We start from the raw sequence: 15641 nt of genomic DNA on the forward strand, positions 1-15641 counted from the left end.
CAATATTTGCCACATCGGGCTGGTTCCTGCACATTCTTGCTCTGCATGACAAGGCTTAAGTGTTGTTGTCGATATACTGTGAAAAATCTAAGAAATACATTGGTGATCAACCTGACTCCACAAAGGGCAAAGAGGATGTAGGTTTTTTTTATAACCACCAACTCCACCAGGTGATTTCACTGATTAACAGCAGACGGGATGAGTATCAATTGGTTGTTTTTGCTTGTGTACATACACAATCTCTTGGTCAGTAGTTCATTAATAATTGGACATACTTATTATTGGGAAGACACATCACATCATATCAGGTCACTGTCACGACTTACCACAGTCTACCTGTAATACTACATCATGAAGAAACTGCATTCCTCTCTTCCTGCAGCTGAGTGTCAGCAGATGTTTTGTGTAGATTGCTTCCTCCAGAAGTAAAAGAACGCGCAGGGTAACCAGATATTTTTGAGCAACCAAAACAAAACGTTTCAGATCTTAACGGTAAGACACATTACGGACAGACATTGTGGTCACTGTAATTCCTTTACTGTGGAATGACCCTGCAACCTGGCAACCAGCGCCAGCAACCAAACAACCTCCTTGAGATGAAGCAAAGGAAAAAAAAAAAACACGGGCCGAGGACAAGACCTGCAGCACTCCGTGCACCCAGTAACTTCCCGGACCGGGTCAGGCGTGTAGAAGAACCGATCCTGTCTGTGCACGTAACCTTACCCAGGTACTTGATGGTGAAGCCCCGGGGCGGGTTCAGGGACCTCCGCATCCAGCCCTCCCTCAGCGCCTCCAGGTGCTCCTCCTTGCCCTGGATCAGCAGCACATGCTCGTCGATCCAGCCCAGAAAGAAGGTCTCCGACACGGCCTCGATGATCCGCTGGTTCCACACGTGCTGCTGAGTGTTTTCCGCTTTGAAATCGGCAAAAATCTCATATCCGGTGTGGTGCCGCGGGAGCTGGTCGCTCTCCGACACCCCGGTGGCCCCCGCGGTCTCCGCAGACCCGATCCGGGTCAGGACGATGGCCAGTGAGTGCGGGGCTATCTGCAGGAAAGACTCCATGATCGGCCTGGAAGCTCAACGACTCACAGCATCACTTCAGAGCCGGTCAGGAGCGGCTCCTGGTCCGGACGGGGGTACTGATCCGTGTTCAGCTCCGACACTGACCCGGCTCTAGTCCAAAGACCAGGTCCGTCATTCTCCCGCTCCAGCCTGCGTCCTGTCCATCACAGCTAAGCTAGCAGCGTGCTAAGCTAGCAGCACGCTAACAACAGACGCGGAGGACAGTCGGCTTCTGGTTTCAGTCCAGCTGCTGTCTGCTCCTTTTTCCTAACTGTTCCTGGATCCGGGTCGGTGCTGATCCGCTGCACCGTCTGCAGAGCGTTCGGAGAGAAAAAAGACAAAAAACAAACTACACGTCTGAAAACCCGCTGAAGGCTTCCGCTCCAGGCCCCGCCCCCTCTAAATTTTGTCATAATCTGTAGCGTTTTCCACATGAAAGACATTAAAAAAACACAGATAATAATAACACGTTAATTTAAATTAACTATAGACACAGACAGTAGACACGGAGAGACACACACACAGAGACACACACACAGACACACACAGATCAATCAATCAATCAATCAACTTTTTTCTTATATAGCGCCAAATCACAACAAACAGTTGCCCCAAGGCGCTCCACATTGTAAGGCAAGGCCATACAATAATTATGTAAAACCCCAACGGTCAAAACGACCCCCTGTGAGCAAGCACTTGGCCACAGTGGGAAGGAAAAACTCCCTTTTAACAGGAAGAAACCTCCAGCAGAACCAGGCTCAGGGAGGGGCAGTCTTCTGCTGAGACTGGTTGGGGCTGAGGGAAAGAACCAGGAAAAAGACATGCTGTGGAGGGGAGCAGAGATCAATCACTAATGATTAAATGCAGAGTGATGCATACGGAGCAAAAAGAGAAAGAAACAGTGCATCATGGGAACCCCCCACAGTCTACGTCTAAAGCAGCATAACCAAGGGATGGTCCAGGGTCACCCGATCCAGCCCTAACTATAAGCCTTAGCGAAAAGGAAAGTTTTAAGCCTAATCTTAAAAGTAGAGAGGGTATCTGTCTCCCTGATCTGAATTGGGAGCTGGTTCCACAGGAGAGGAGCCTGAAAGCTGAAGGCTCTGCCTCCCATTCTACTCTTACAAACCCTAGGAACCACAAGTAAGCCCGCAGTCTGAGAGCGAAGCGCTCTAATGGGGTAATATGGTACTACGAGGTCCCTAAGATAAGATGGGACCTGATTATTCAAAACCTTATAAGTAAGAAGAAGAATTTTAAATTCTATTCCAGAATTAACAGGAAGCCAATGAAGAGAGGCCAACACGGGTGAGATATGCTCTCTCCTGCTAGTCCCTGTCAGTACTCTAGCTGCAGCATTCTGAACCAACTGAAGGCTTTTTAGGGAACTTTTAGGACAACCTGATAATAATGAATTACAATAGTCCAGCCTAGAGGAAATAAATGCATGAATTAGTTTTTCAGCATCACTCCGAGACAAGACCTTTCTGATTTTAGAGATATTGCGTAAATGCAAAAAGGCAGTCCTACATATTTGTTTAATATGCGCTTTGAATGACATATCCTGATCAAATATGACTCCAAGATTTCTCACAGTATTACTAGAGATCAGGGAAATGCCATCCAGAGTAACGATCTGGTTAGACACCATGCTTCTAAGATTTGTGGGGCCAAGTACAATAACTTCAGTTTTATCTGAGTTTAAAAGCAGTAAATTAGAGGTCATCCATGTCTTTATGTCTGTAAGACAATCCTGCAGTTTAGCTAATTGGTGTGTATCCTCTGGCTTCATGGATAGATAAAGCTGGGTATCATCTGCGTAACAATGAAAATTTAAGCAATACCGTCTAATAATACTGCCCAAGGGAAGCATGTACAAAGTGAACAAAATTGGTCCTAGCACAGAACCTTGTGGAACTCTATAATTAACTTCAGTCTGTGAAGAAGATTCCCCATTTACATGAACAAACTGTAATCTATTAGACAAATATGATTCAAACCACCGCAGCGCAGTGCCCTTAATACCTATGGCATGCTCTAATCTCTGTAATAAAATTTTATGGTCAACAGTATCAAAAGCAGCACTGAGGTCCAACAGAACAAGCACAGAGATAAGTCCACTGTCCGAAGCCATAAGAAGATCATTTGTAACCTTCACTAATGCTGTTTCTGTACTATGATGAATTCTAAAACCTGACTGAAACTCTTCAAATAGACCATTCCTCTGCAGGTGATCAGTTAGCTGTTTTACAACTACCCTCTCAAGAATCTTTGAGAGAAAAGGAAGGTTGGAGATTGGCCTATAATTAGCTAAGATAGCTGGGTCAAGTGATGGCTTTTTAAGTAATGGTTTAATTACTGCCACCTTAAAGGCCTGTGGTACATAACCAACTAACAAAGATAGATTGATCATATTTAAGATTGAAGCATTAAATAATGGTAGGACTTCCTTGAGCAGCCTGGTAGGAATGGGGTCTAATAAACATGTTGATGGTTTGGATGAAGTAACTAATGAAAATAACTCAGACAGAACAATCGGAGAGAAAGAGTCTAACCAAATACCGGCATCACTGAAAGCAGCCAAAGATAACGATACATCTTTGGGATGGTTATGAGTAATTTTTTCTCTAATAGTCAAAATTTTGTTAGCAAAGAAAGTCATGAAGTCATTACTAGTTAAAGTTAATGGAATACTCGGCTCAATAGAGCTCTGACTCTTTGTCAGCCTGGCTACAGTGCTGAAAAGAAACCTGGGGTTGTTCTTATTTTCTTCAATTAGTGATGAGTAGAAAGATGTCCTAGCTTTACGGAGGGCTTTTTTATAGAGCAACAAACTCTTTCCAGGCTAAGTGAAGATCTTCTAAATTAGTGAGACGCCATTTCCTCTCCAACTTACGGGTTATCTGCTTTAAGCTACGAGTTTGTGAGTTATACCACGGAGTCAGACACTTCTGATTTAAAGCTCTCTTTTTCAGAGGAGCTACAGCATCCAAAGTTGTCTTCAATGAGGATGTAAAACTATTGACGAGATACTCTAACTCCCTTACAGAGTTTAGGTAGCTACTCTGCTCTGTGTTGGTATATGACATTAGAGAACATAAAGAAGGAATCATATCCTTAAACCTAGTTACAGCGCTTTCTGAAAGACTTCTAGTGTAATGAAACTTATTCCCCACTGCAGGGTAGTCCATCAGGGTAAATGTAAATGTTATTAAGAAATGATCAGACAGAAGGGAGTTTTCAGGGAATACTGTTAAGTCTTCTATTTCCATACCATAAGTCAGAACAAGATCTAAAATATGATTAAAGTGGTGGGTGGACTCATTTACTTTTTGAGCAAAGCCGATAGAGTCTAATAATAGATTAAATGCAGTGTTGAGGCTGTCATTCTCAGCATCTGTGTGGATGTTAAAATCGCCCACTATAATTATCTTATCTGAGCTAAGCACTAAGTCAGACAAAAGGTCTGAAAATTCACAGAGAAACTCACAGTAACGACCAGGTGGACGATAGATAACAACAAATAAAACTTGTTTTTGTGACTTCCAATTTGGATGGACAAGACTAAGAGTCAAGCTTTCAAATGAATTAAAGCTCTGTCTAGGTTTTTGATTAATTAATAGGCTGGAATGGAAGATTGCTGCTAATCCTCCGCCCCGGCCCGTGCTACGAGCATTCTGACAGTTAGTGTGACTCGGGGGTGTTGACTCATTTAAACTAACATATTCATCCTGCTGTAACCAGGTTTCTGTTAGGCAGAATAAATCAATACGTTGATCAATTATTATATCATTTACCAACAGGGACTTAGAAGAGAGAGACCTAATGTTTAATAAACCACATTTAACTGTTTTAGTCTGTGGTGCAATTGAAGGTGCTATATTATTTTTTCTTTTTGAATTTTTATGCTTAAATAGATTTTTGCTGGTTATTGGTGGTCTGGGAGCAGGCACCGTCTCTACGGGGATGGGGTAATGAGGGGATGGCAGGGGGAGAGAAGCTGCAGAGAGGTGTATAAGACCAGAACTCTGCCTCCTGGTCCCAACGCTAGACAGTCACAGTTTGGAGGATCCAAAAAAATTGGCCAGATTTCTAGAAATGAGAGCTGCTCCCTCTAAAGTGGGATGGATGCCGTCTCTCCTACCAAGACCAGGTTTTTCCCAGAAGCTTTGCCAATTATCAATGAAGCCCACCTCATTTTTTGGACACCACTCAGACAGCCAGCAATTCAAGGAGAACATGCGGCTAAACATGTCACTCCCGGTCTGATTGGGGAGGGGCCCAGAGAAAACAACACACACACACACACACAGACAGACACACAGACAGAGACACACACAGACAGACATACAGATACACAGAGACACACACAGACAGACATACAGACACAGGCAGACAGTAGACACAGAGACAAACAGACACAGGCAGACAGTAGACACAGAGACAAACAGACACACAGTACACAGACAGAGACATACAGACAGACAGAAACACATGGACATACAGACAGACATACACAGACAGGCAGACAGACACACATAGACATGCAGACAGAGACATACTGACTCACAGACAGACACAAGTAAGTAACATAAGTTACAGCTTAACGGCTAAATTTTGGTATTGACGCGGTACACTGACAGCTGCTGGCGGCCGGTCTGCTCTGTGTCAGCTGATCCTGTCAAATCTCAGAAGCTCAGCGGTGTGTGACCTGGTTAGTACTTGGATAGGAGACCTCTTTGGAACACCAGGGCCTGTGTGTGTTTCTCCAGGTAACACTGGAGTTGCGTCAAGAAGGGCATGCGTAAAACCTGTGCCAAATACCAATGCGAATCTGGCTGTATCCGCTGTGGCGACCCCAAAACACTACGTAGCGGAGTAGCAGACAGCCAAAAAGGGCTCTATTTTTCATGATACCCCTCCCGGTGTTATGTGTCGGACGCAGCCCGGAGAACCGACCAGCGTTTGAAGGACCCAGTATAAAATAAGCAGAGCACGGTACAAAGGATAACAGAGTTTAATAAACATAACAGTGATGTGAAAAAATACAAACAAATAAGTGAGCGGTCTGGCATGGCGGATTTGCGGTGTGCTCCCAGTTTGTGAACTGGGTGTTCCATGCCTGCAGGGTGGGAAGCTGATTAGTAATTAAGCCAGGAAGTGTTTGCTGTTTGTGCACCTTTGAGCGTTCTCTCTGTGCGTTGAGTGTGGACTCACATAATGATTCCTTCTTTCACAGACTCGGTTTGTCGCGGCCACCTGGGGGGTGTCGGCAGGGTCCTTGGGTCAGAATTGGTTCTGGCTCCGGACCGTTAGCGCTGCTGGGAGCGCACCGCAAAACCACCACGCCAGACCGCGCACTTTTTTCACAGCACTGTTATGTTCATTAAACTCTGTTATCCTTTGTACTGTGCTCTGCTTATTTTATACTGGGTCCTTCAAACGCTGGTCGGTTCTCCGGGCTGCGTCCGACACATAACAGCAACCCTAGAAACAATCAGAGGTGGGTGTGTGTACACCCAGTAACAACGCTGGTGGAGATCCCACCTCCACCTCCTATCCAGAAAACAGGTACGTGCAGCAGTTGAGAGTATTTATCACAGAATAGCGTGGGGAGCGAAGACGTCAGTTCTCCACGTCTCTCACACTCAGCCTCCGGCTGCGAGCACTCATGGAACTGACTGCAAACACTGTGTAACAAACACTTGTCAGAAAAGACAAACGCAACGGCTGAGCGTTGTACCTTTACTGGTAGATGATATCTCGGCAACGAGGTGGAGATGACGTCCGGTATTTATGGTGTGGACTGATGAAGTGTAGATGGGTGACAGCTGTCCTGAGATAATGAGTGACAGCTGTCACCCCGGCTGTGTCCTTGGCGGCAGCGCCCTCTGGTGCCTGAAGCCCGCACTTCAGGCAGGGCGCCCTCTGGTGATGGGCCAGCAGTACCTCCTCTTCTGGCGGCCCACACAACAACTTCTTCTGAGTTGTCTTGGTGGCTTTCCTCACTCTTCTCCTTCTTGCACAGTCACTCAGTTTTTGAGAACTGTCTACTCTATGCAGATTTACCACAGAGTGTCATACTGTCCAAGACATGTTCAGTGGCAGCTTCACCATCAGAGAGCCTCGTCCACAACGACCACAAAAAGACTCCAAGCTGTCGGTGATGTTAAAAGGGGCAACACACAGTATTAAGAACAGGGGGGTGTAAACTTTTGATCAAGGTAATTTGGGTCGTTTCTGTTGTCATTATGATTTAAAAAGAGTAAACACAGTTGTTTGACAATAAATGGCTTCAACCAACCACTAACCATGAGAGAGAGAATACTGACCCACTTTCTGTCAAATAGGTCATAAATCATTAACCCCCTCCCCCCCTTCCCCCAAGCCCCGCCTCCAAGCTCCTCCCCAAGCCATTGACAGTCGCACTGACATCCACCGATTGGGGTGTCATGTCTATAGCCGCAAATTAAACTCCCCAAAGAGTGGGTGCTCAGGTCTTTCCTCTGACCCGTTTATCATAAATATGTTGTAGCTGTGGTAGCGATACCCCAAACACCTTAGACGCCACACAGGGTTGCCAACTTTGGGACTTTGGCTAGAGTGCGAATCTGAGTACACATAGCGTGCACCGAAAATTTTTGATAACCTTAACCCCAGTTTTTTTAAAAAGTTATTGTTTACTAATAAGTGCTAAAATTGGCTGGGGGTCAACAGGACCTTGGTTGGGGGGTCTGGGGGGAAGCTCCCCAGAAGCTGAAGGGTTTTAGCCATGCTAATGCTTCCCAGAACCATTTCTGTAGAGAACTTGCAAGGACAGACTGGAAAGATGGAGGCAGCTGTTTATCCAACTCTTTACAAGTTGTATTACAGTAGATAACTGTAAGAATCGTTCAAATCCGGTTACAAGCACGAAAATTTGACTGTGTATACCTTTTGGTACATGTTGTAGAAAAATAACGTTAGCCATTTGAATTTTCAATAGGGGGCCAAGTAGGGGTCAATTGAAGAATTGTATAGCGGTAAAAAAAATGTTCCAATCATATTGAAAACCACATTATGTGTCTGATCACAAAGATTCCAAAAAGGTATAGTTTGGACTATCTATAACTGAATGTTCTGGAGTTATGGGGTATGGCTGCATTCTGACACTGCTGACCACGCCTCTTTGACTCCCGATTGCATCGGATTATGGCAATATTTGCCGTGTCAGGTTGGTTCCTGCATATTCTTGCTATGTGTGACGGGGGCTTTACTAATATTAGGCTGAAGCTCATAGAGCTGTGTGTCATAAATGTTGTTATTGCAAAGGAAAACCAACTCTCCTGTAGCTAGTTAAGTGATGTTTTATTCTTTCAGTGCAACTATTACAAATTCCACTATTGCTGTCCATCATGTCTTTTGTTATCCATCCACTTTTGTTCTTTTTCACTTTTGTTCATCATATATACGTATACTCGTATATATATATATACAGAGAGAGAGAGAGAGAGAGAGAGAAAATAGAATAGAATGCTTTTTATTGTCATTATACACAAAGTACAACGAAATTAAAAGACAACCCCAGTAGTGCAAAGGTGTAAAAGTAAATATATTAAAAACTAGAAGCACTCAGAGAGTGCAAACCTTCGCCAAGTCCATGGGGTCACTGACGCCATAACATCTACACGCCGTGGAATCACTGAACCTAAAAAAGTCTAACAATGATGTTTGCTCAATAGTAAAATAAAAGTTTCATCTGCTGTGACTGGATAGCATGTATCCTTAGCGCTGGGCATCACAGTTTATTGCAACTTGCACCTTTCCCAGAAGCTACTGTCATCTGTGCACTGATATTGATATTGCATGTGCTTATAGACAAAAACAAATAAGAGACAAAATTCAATTTATTATTCAACTAAACTGCAAATATATCGGTGCGGTGCAGCATCTGCAGTGATGCGGTCGCTGTATCGGACCGTTGTGGTGAAGAGAGAGCTAAGTAGGGGGGCAAAGCTCTCGATTTACCGATCGATCTACGTTTCGATCCTCACCTATGGTCATGAGATTTGGCTCATGACCGAAAGAACGAGATCGCGAGTACAAGCGGCCGAGATGAGTTTCCTCCGCAGGGTGGCTGGGCGCTCCCTTAGATATAGGGTGAGAAGCTCGGTCACTCGGGAGGAGCTCGGAGTCAAGCCGCTGCTCCTCCACGTCGAAAGGAATCAGTTGAGGTGGCTCGGGCATCTTTTCCTTATGCCCCCTGGACGCCTCGCTGGAGAGGTGTTCCGGGCACGTCCCATTGGGAGGAGGCCCCGGGGAAGACCCAGGACACGCTGGAGGGACTACATCTCTCAGCTGGCTTGGGAACGCCTTGGGGTTCCCCCGGAGGAGCTGGGGGAGGTGTGTGTGGATCGGGAGGTCTGGGCGGCTTTGCTTGAGCTGCTGCCCCCGCGACCCGACTCCAGATAAAGCGGAAGAAAATGGATGGATGGATGGATGGATGCAAATATATGAATTTTTTAACATTTATGAAACACTTCTCTAAACAAGGCCATAGGGTCACTGACCCTAAAGAGATTCCCTCCTTGGCACAGTGATCTATTTCTTTTTGTCTCTTTCTCTAAAATTGTATATAATAATCATTAGATTATTAATATATAAACAAAAATAAATTTAAGAAATATTACAATTTGAAAACAATTGCACCCAAACGTGATGACAGCTGCAACTGCTTAATGCTAACTTTTAACATTGAAAATGCCATAGACATGCATTAGCATCGGGATCCGGATCGTGATTCGGATCACCACTAAAATTGAATCACTTGTTCCTCTTGTCATTTCCAACCACTCCACAAAATTTCAACAAAAATAAATTTAAGAAATATTACAATTTGAAAACAATTGCACCCGAACGTGATGACAGCTGCAACTGCTTAATGCTAACTTTTAACATTGAAAATGCCATAGACATGCATTAGCATCGGGATCCGGATCGTGATTTGGATCACCACTAAAATTTAATCACTTGTTCCTCTTGTCATTTCCAACCTCCTTGGTGGAGGTAAAAATAAATTTAAGAAATATTACAATTTGAAAACAAATGCACCCGAACGTGATGACAGCTGCAACTGCTTAATGCTAACTTTTAACATTGAAAATGCCATAGACATGCTAACGCATTAGCATCGGGATCCGGATCGTGATTCGGATCACCACTAAAATTTAATCACTTGTTCCTCTTGTCATTTCCAACTTCCTTGGTGGAGGTAAAAATAAATTTAAGAAATATTACAATTTGAAAACAAATGCACCCGAACATGATGACAGCTGCAACTGCTTAACGCTAACTTTTAACATTGAAAATGCCATAGACATGCTAATGCATTAGCATCGGGATCCGGATCGTGATTCGGATCACCACTAAAATTTAATCACTTGTTCCTCTTGTCATTTCCAACCTCCTTGGTGGAGGTAAAAATAGATTTAAGAAATATTACAATTTGAAAACAAATGCACCCGAATGTGATGACAGCTGCAACTGCTTAATGCTAACTTTTAACATTGAAAATGCCATAGACATGCTAACGTGTTAGCATTGGGATCCGGATCGTGATCCAGATCACCACTAAAATTTAATCACTTGTTCCTCTTGTCATTTCCAACCACTCCACAAGATTTAATCAAAATCCGTTCAAAATGTTTTGAGTTATTCTGCTGACAGACAGACAGACAAACAAATGTGACCGAAAACATAACCTCCTTGGCGGAGGTAAATATATATATATATATATATATATATATATATATATATATATATATATATATATATATATATATATATATATATATATATAAAGACAAATAAGAATATATACATGTATTTACAAGGGAGCCAGTAGGTGTATATCAATAGAAGTCTGTGCAATTCATTGCATTCACCTTTATAAAAAATAAATAAATTAAACAAATAATAATAATATAAATAATAAATAAAATAAATAGTGCAGACTGAAGGCTAATGTGCATTCAATACTCATATTGCACTTGGGTAGAACATGTTGTTGAGTCTGGATGTGCGGGCCTTGATGGACTGGTACCGCTTTCCTGAGGGCAGCAGTGAGAACAGGCTGTGCCCGGGGTGTGAACCATCGAAGCTGATGCTTCTGGCCCTGCACAGACATCTGGTGTTATAGATGTCTGACAGAGAGGACAGCTGCGCTCCTATGATGCTCTGTGCTGACTTTCTGACTCTCTCCAGAGCCTTCTTGTCAGCCTGAGAGCAGCTCCTGTACCACACCAAGATGTTGTTGGTGAGGATGCTCTCTACAGAACACCTATAGAAGGACAGCAACAGTTCCTGGGACAGGTTGACCTTCCTCAGTGACCTTAAAAAGTACAGACGCTGTTGTGCCCTTTTTACAAGGGCATTGGTGTTGGTGCCCCACGTCAGGTCCTGAGAAATGTATGTTCCCAGGAACTTGAAGTCACTGACCCTCTCTACGGTGCATCGAGAAGGGGGGGTCCTCCCTCTTCCGCCTAAAACCTAGCACCAACTTCTTTGTCTTTGAGGAGTTAAGTTCCAGGTTATTCAGGTAGCACTAAGTGGTGAGGTTCAGGACCTCCTCTCTGTAGGCCATCTCAACCACAGTAGTGTCATCCGCAAATTTGACAAAGATGTTGCTGCTGTGGGTTGGTGTACAGTCATGGGTGTACAAAGTGTACAGCATGGGGCTGAGCACACAGCCCTGAGGGGCCCCAGTGCTCACTGTCAGCACTGAAGAGTGGTAGGACCTCATCCTGACTGACTGCAGACGTTTGGTGAGAAAGTCTCTGATCCATCTGCAGGTGTGCTCGCCAGTGCCCAGACTGCACAGTTTGAACATCAGTCTGCTTACAACAAATGTGTTAAAAGCAGAACTGAAGTCCACGAACAACATCCTTGCATAATTGCCAGACTGTTCAAGATGTTGACACACTGTGTGGAGGGCTGTGTTCAATGTTGTATAGTAATGAAGTAAAAATACTTCACTACTGTACTTAAGTACGTTTTGGGAGACTTTGTACTTTACTTGAGTTTTTTAAATTCAGCTTACTTTCACTTTTACTTCACTACATTTCCGACCTTAATTGCATACTTCTACTCCGATACATTTTCTATGCGCCGTGCCGTTACTCGTTACAAAAAAAAAAAAAAAAAAACACACACACACATGAAAAATGTTGTGTTTTCACCCAGAGACACTACTGATTACTAGTGACTGCATGTCCGGTAGGCTTTTTGTAGTTGTGCACTTGGGGGGTGTTTGACAGGAAAATGATCATTTCTCTACATTGATTACAGACCTGCAGCGGGTCTGTAATCGACTTTTCTGCAGCACGGCTTTGCTTTGAACCTTGAATCAATCGAAGCAGTGATTCGCAGGTTGAAGCAGTGCTTCGATCTACGATTCGTGGATTTTATTTCGCTTTATCCTAATTTTTTCCCGCTAAAACCCTGAAGAGCATATGTCTGTGAGTAATATTTAATATTTTATGTTAAACAGACCTGTTATGGTCTTCTGAAACAGTTAAGTTGTATTTTATAACTTAAAAATGGGACCGATGCTAACGCGTTAGCATGTCTATGGCATTTTCAGTGTTAAAGTTAGCATTGAGCTGTTCACATCAGCACGTTTGTGTTGATTTGTTTTCTGTATAATTAATGGATCAGCATTCATTGTTGTAAAAGAGTCAAACTGTAATTTTTTTAATTTATTTTTATTCATATATTATAGCAACAACAATAACTGTCTACATAATAGACAATAATAGTCAACAATAATAGACTAATAATGTTACAATACAATTTTAGAGAAAGAAACAAAAAGAACCTGATGAAACAAAACACAACAGAAAAGATAAAACCATATCAATCAATCAATCAATCAATTTTTTTATATAGCGCCAAATCACAACAAACAGTTGCCCCAAGGCGCTTTATATTGTAAGGTAAGGCCATACAATAATTATGTAAAACCCCAACGGTCAAAACGACCCCCTGTGAGCAAGCACTTGGCTACAGTGGGAAGGAAAAACTCCCTTTCAACAGGAAGAAACCTCCAGCAGATCCAGGCTCAGGGAGGGGCAGTCTTCTGCTGGGACTGGTTGGGGCTGAGGGAGAGAACCAGGAAAAAGACATGCTGTGGAGGAGAGCAGAGATCAATCACTAATGATTAAATGCAGAGTGGTGCATACAGAGCAAAAAGAGAAAGAAACAGTGCATCATGGGAACCCCCCAGCAGTCTACGTCTATAGCAGCATAACTAAGGGATGGTTCAGGGTCACCTGATCCAGCCCTAACTATAAGCTTTAGCAAAAAGGAAAGTTTTAAGCCTAATCTTAAAAGTAGAGAGGGTGTCTGTCTCCCTGATCTGAATTGGGAGCTGGTTCCACAGGAGAGGAGCCTGAAAGCTGAAGGCTCTGCCTCCCATTCTACTCTTACAAACCCTAGGAACTACAAGTAAGCCTGCAGTCTGAGAGCGAAGCGCTCTATTGGGGTGATATGGTACTACGAGGTCCCTAAGATAAGATGGGACCTGATTATTCAAAACCTTATAAGTAAGAAGAAGAATTTTAAATTCTATTCTAGAATTAACAGGAAGCCAATGAAGAGAGGCCAATATGGGTGAGATATGCTCTCTCCTTCTAGTCCCCGTCAGTACTCTAGCTGCAGCATTTTGAATTAACTGAAGGCTTTTTAGGGAACTTTTAGGACAACCTGATAATAATGAATTACAATAGTCCAGCCTAGAGGAAATAAATGCATGAATTAGTTTTTCAGCATCACTCTGAGACAAGACCTTTCTGATTTTAGAGATATTGCGTAAAAGCAAAAAAGCAGTCCTACATATTTGTTTAATATGCGCTTTGAATGACATATCCTGATCAAAAATGACTCCAAGATTTCTCACAGTATTACTAGAGGTCAGGGTAATGCCATCCAGAGTAAGGATCTGGTTAGACACCATGTTTCTAAGATTTGTGGGGCCAAGTACAATAACTTCAGTTTTATCTGAGTTTAAAAGCAGGAAATTAGAGGTCATCCATGTCTTTATGTCTGTAAGACAATCCTGCAGTTTAGCTAATTGGTGTGTGTCCTCTGGCTTCATGGATAGATAAAGCTGGGTATCATCTGCGTAACAATGAAAATTTAAGCAATACCGTCTAATAATACTGCCTAAGGGAAGCATGTATAAAGTGAATAAAATTGGTCCTAGCACAGAACCTTGTGGAACTCCATAATTAACTTTAGTCTGTGAAGAAGATTCCCCATTTACATGAACAAATTGTAATCTATTAGACAAATATGATTCAAACCACTGCAGCGCAGTGCCTTTAATACCTATGGCATGCTCTAATCTCTGTAATAAAATTTTATGGTCAACAGTATCAAAAGCAGCACTGAGGTCTAACAGAACAAGCACAGAGATGAGTCCACTGTCCGAGGCCATAAGAAGATCATTTGTAACCTTCACTAATGCTGTTTCTGTACTATGGTGAATTCTAAAACCTGACTGAAACTCTTCAAATAGACCATTCCTCTGCAGATGATCAGTTAGCTGTTTTACAACTACCCTTTCAAGAATTTTTGAGAGAAAAGGAAGGTTGGAGATTGGCCTATAATTAGCTAAGATAGCTGGGTCAAGTGATGGCTTTTTAAGTAATGGTTTAATTACTGCCACCTTAAAAGCCTGTGGTACATAGCCAACTAACAAAGATAGGTTGATCATATTTAAGATCGAAGCATTAAATAATGGTAGGGCTTCCTTGAGCAGCCTGGTAGGAATGGGGTCTAATAAACATGTTGATGGTTTGGATGAAGTAACTAATGAAAATAACTCAGACAGAACAATCGGAGAGAAAGAGTCTAACCAAATACCGGCATCACTGAAAGCAGCCAAAGATAACGATACGTCTTTGGGATGGTTATGAGTAATTTTTTCTCTAATAGTTAAAATTTTGTTAGCAAAGAAAGTCATGAAGTCATTACTAGTTAAAGTTAATGGAATACTCAGCTCAATAGAGCTCTGACTCTTTGTCAGCCTGGCTACAGTGCTGAAAAGAAACCTGGGGTTGTTCTTATTTTCTTCAATTAGTGATGAGTAGAAAGATGTCCTAGCTTTACGGAGGGCTTTTTTATAGAGCAACAGACTCTTTTTCCAGGCTAAGTGAAGATCTTCTAAATTAGTGAGACGCCATTTCCTCTCCAACTTACGGGTTATCTGCTTTAAGCTACGAGTTTGTGAGTTATACCACGGAGTCAGACACTTCTGATTTAAAACTCTCTTTTTCAGAGGAGCTACAGCATCCAAAGTTGTCTTCAATGAGGATGTAAAACTATTGATGAGATACTCTATCTCCCTTACAGAGTTTAGGTAGCTACTCTGCACTGTGTTGGTATATGGCATTAGAGAACATAAAGAAGGAATCATATCCTTAAACCTAGTTACAGCGCTTTCTGAAAGACTTCTAGTGTAATGAAACTTATTCCCCACTGCTGGGTAGTCCATCAGAGTAAATGTAAATGTTATTAAGAAATGATCAGACAGAAGGGA

At 42.7% G+C, this 15641-nt stretch overlaps 1 protein-coding gene across 1 annotated transcript in view; it reads right to left on the reverse strand.

Moving 5' to 3' along the window:
- LOC117519722 (storkhead-box protein 2-like) overlaps nucleotides 1-1450 on the reverse strand; it is a 60744-nt gene extending 59294 nt beyond the window's left edge. The window contains exon 1 of the mRNA XM_034180974.1: nucleotides 724-1450. Coding sequence (XP_034036865.1) covers nucleotides 724-1063 — 340 coding nt within the window. The 5' untranslated portion in view covers nucleotides 1064-1450. The remainder of the gene's footprint in view (nucleotides 1-723) is intronic.
- Between the last annotated feature and the right edge of the window lie 14191 nt (nucleotides 1451-15641).

The sequence above is a fragment of the Thalassophryne amazonica genome, chromosome 11, assembly GCF_902500255.1.
Source record: "Thalassophryne amazonica chromosome 11, fThaAma1.1, whole genome shotgun sequence".
NCBI classification, from domain to species: Eukaryota; Metazoa; Chordata; class Actinopteri; order Batrachoidiformes; family Batrachoididae; genus Thalassophryne; species Thalassophryne amazonica.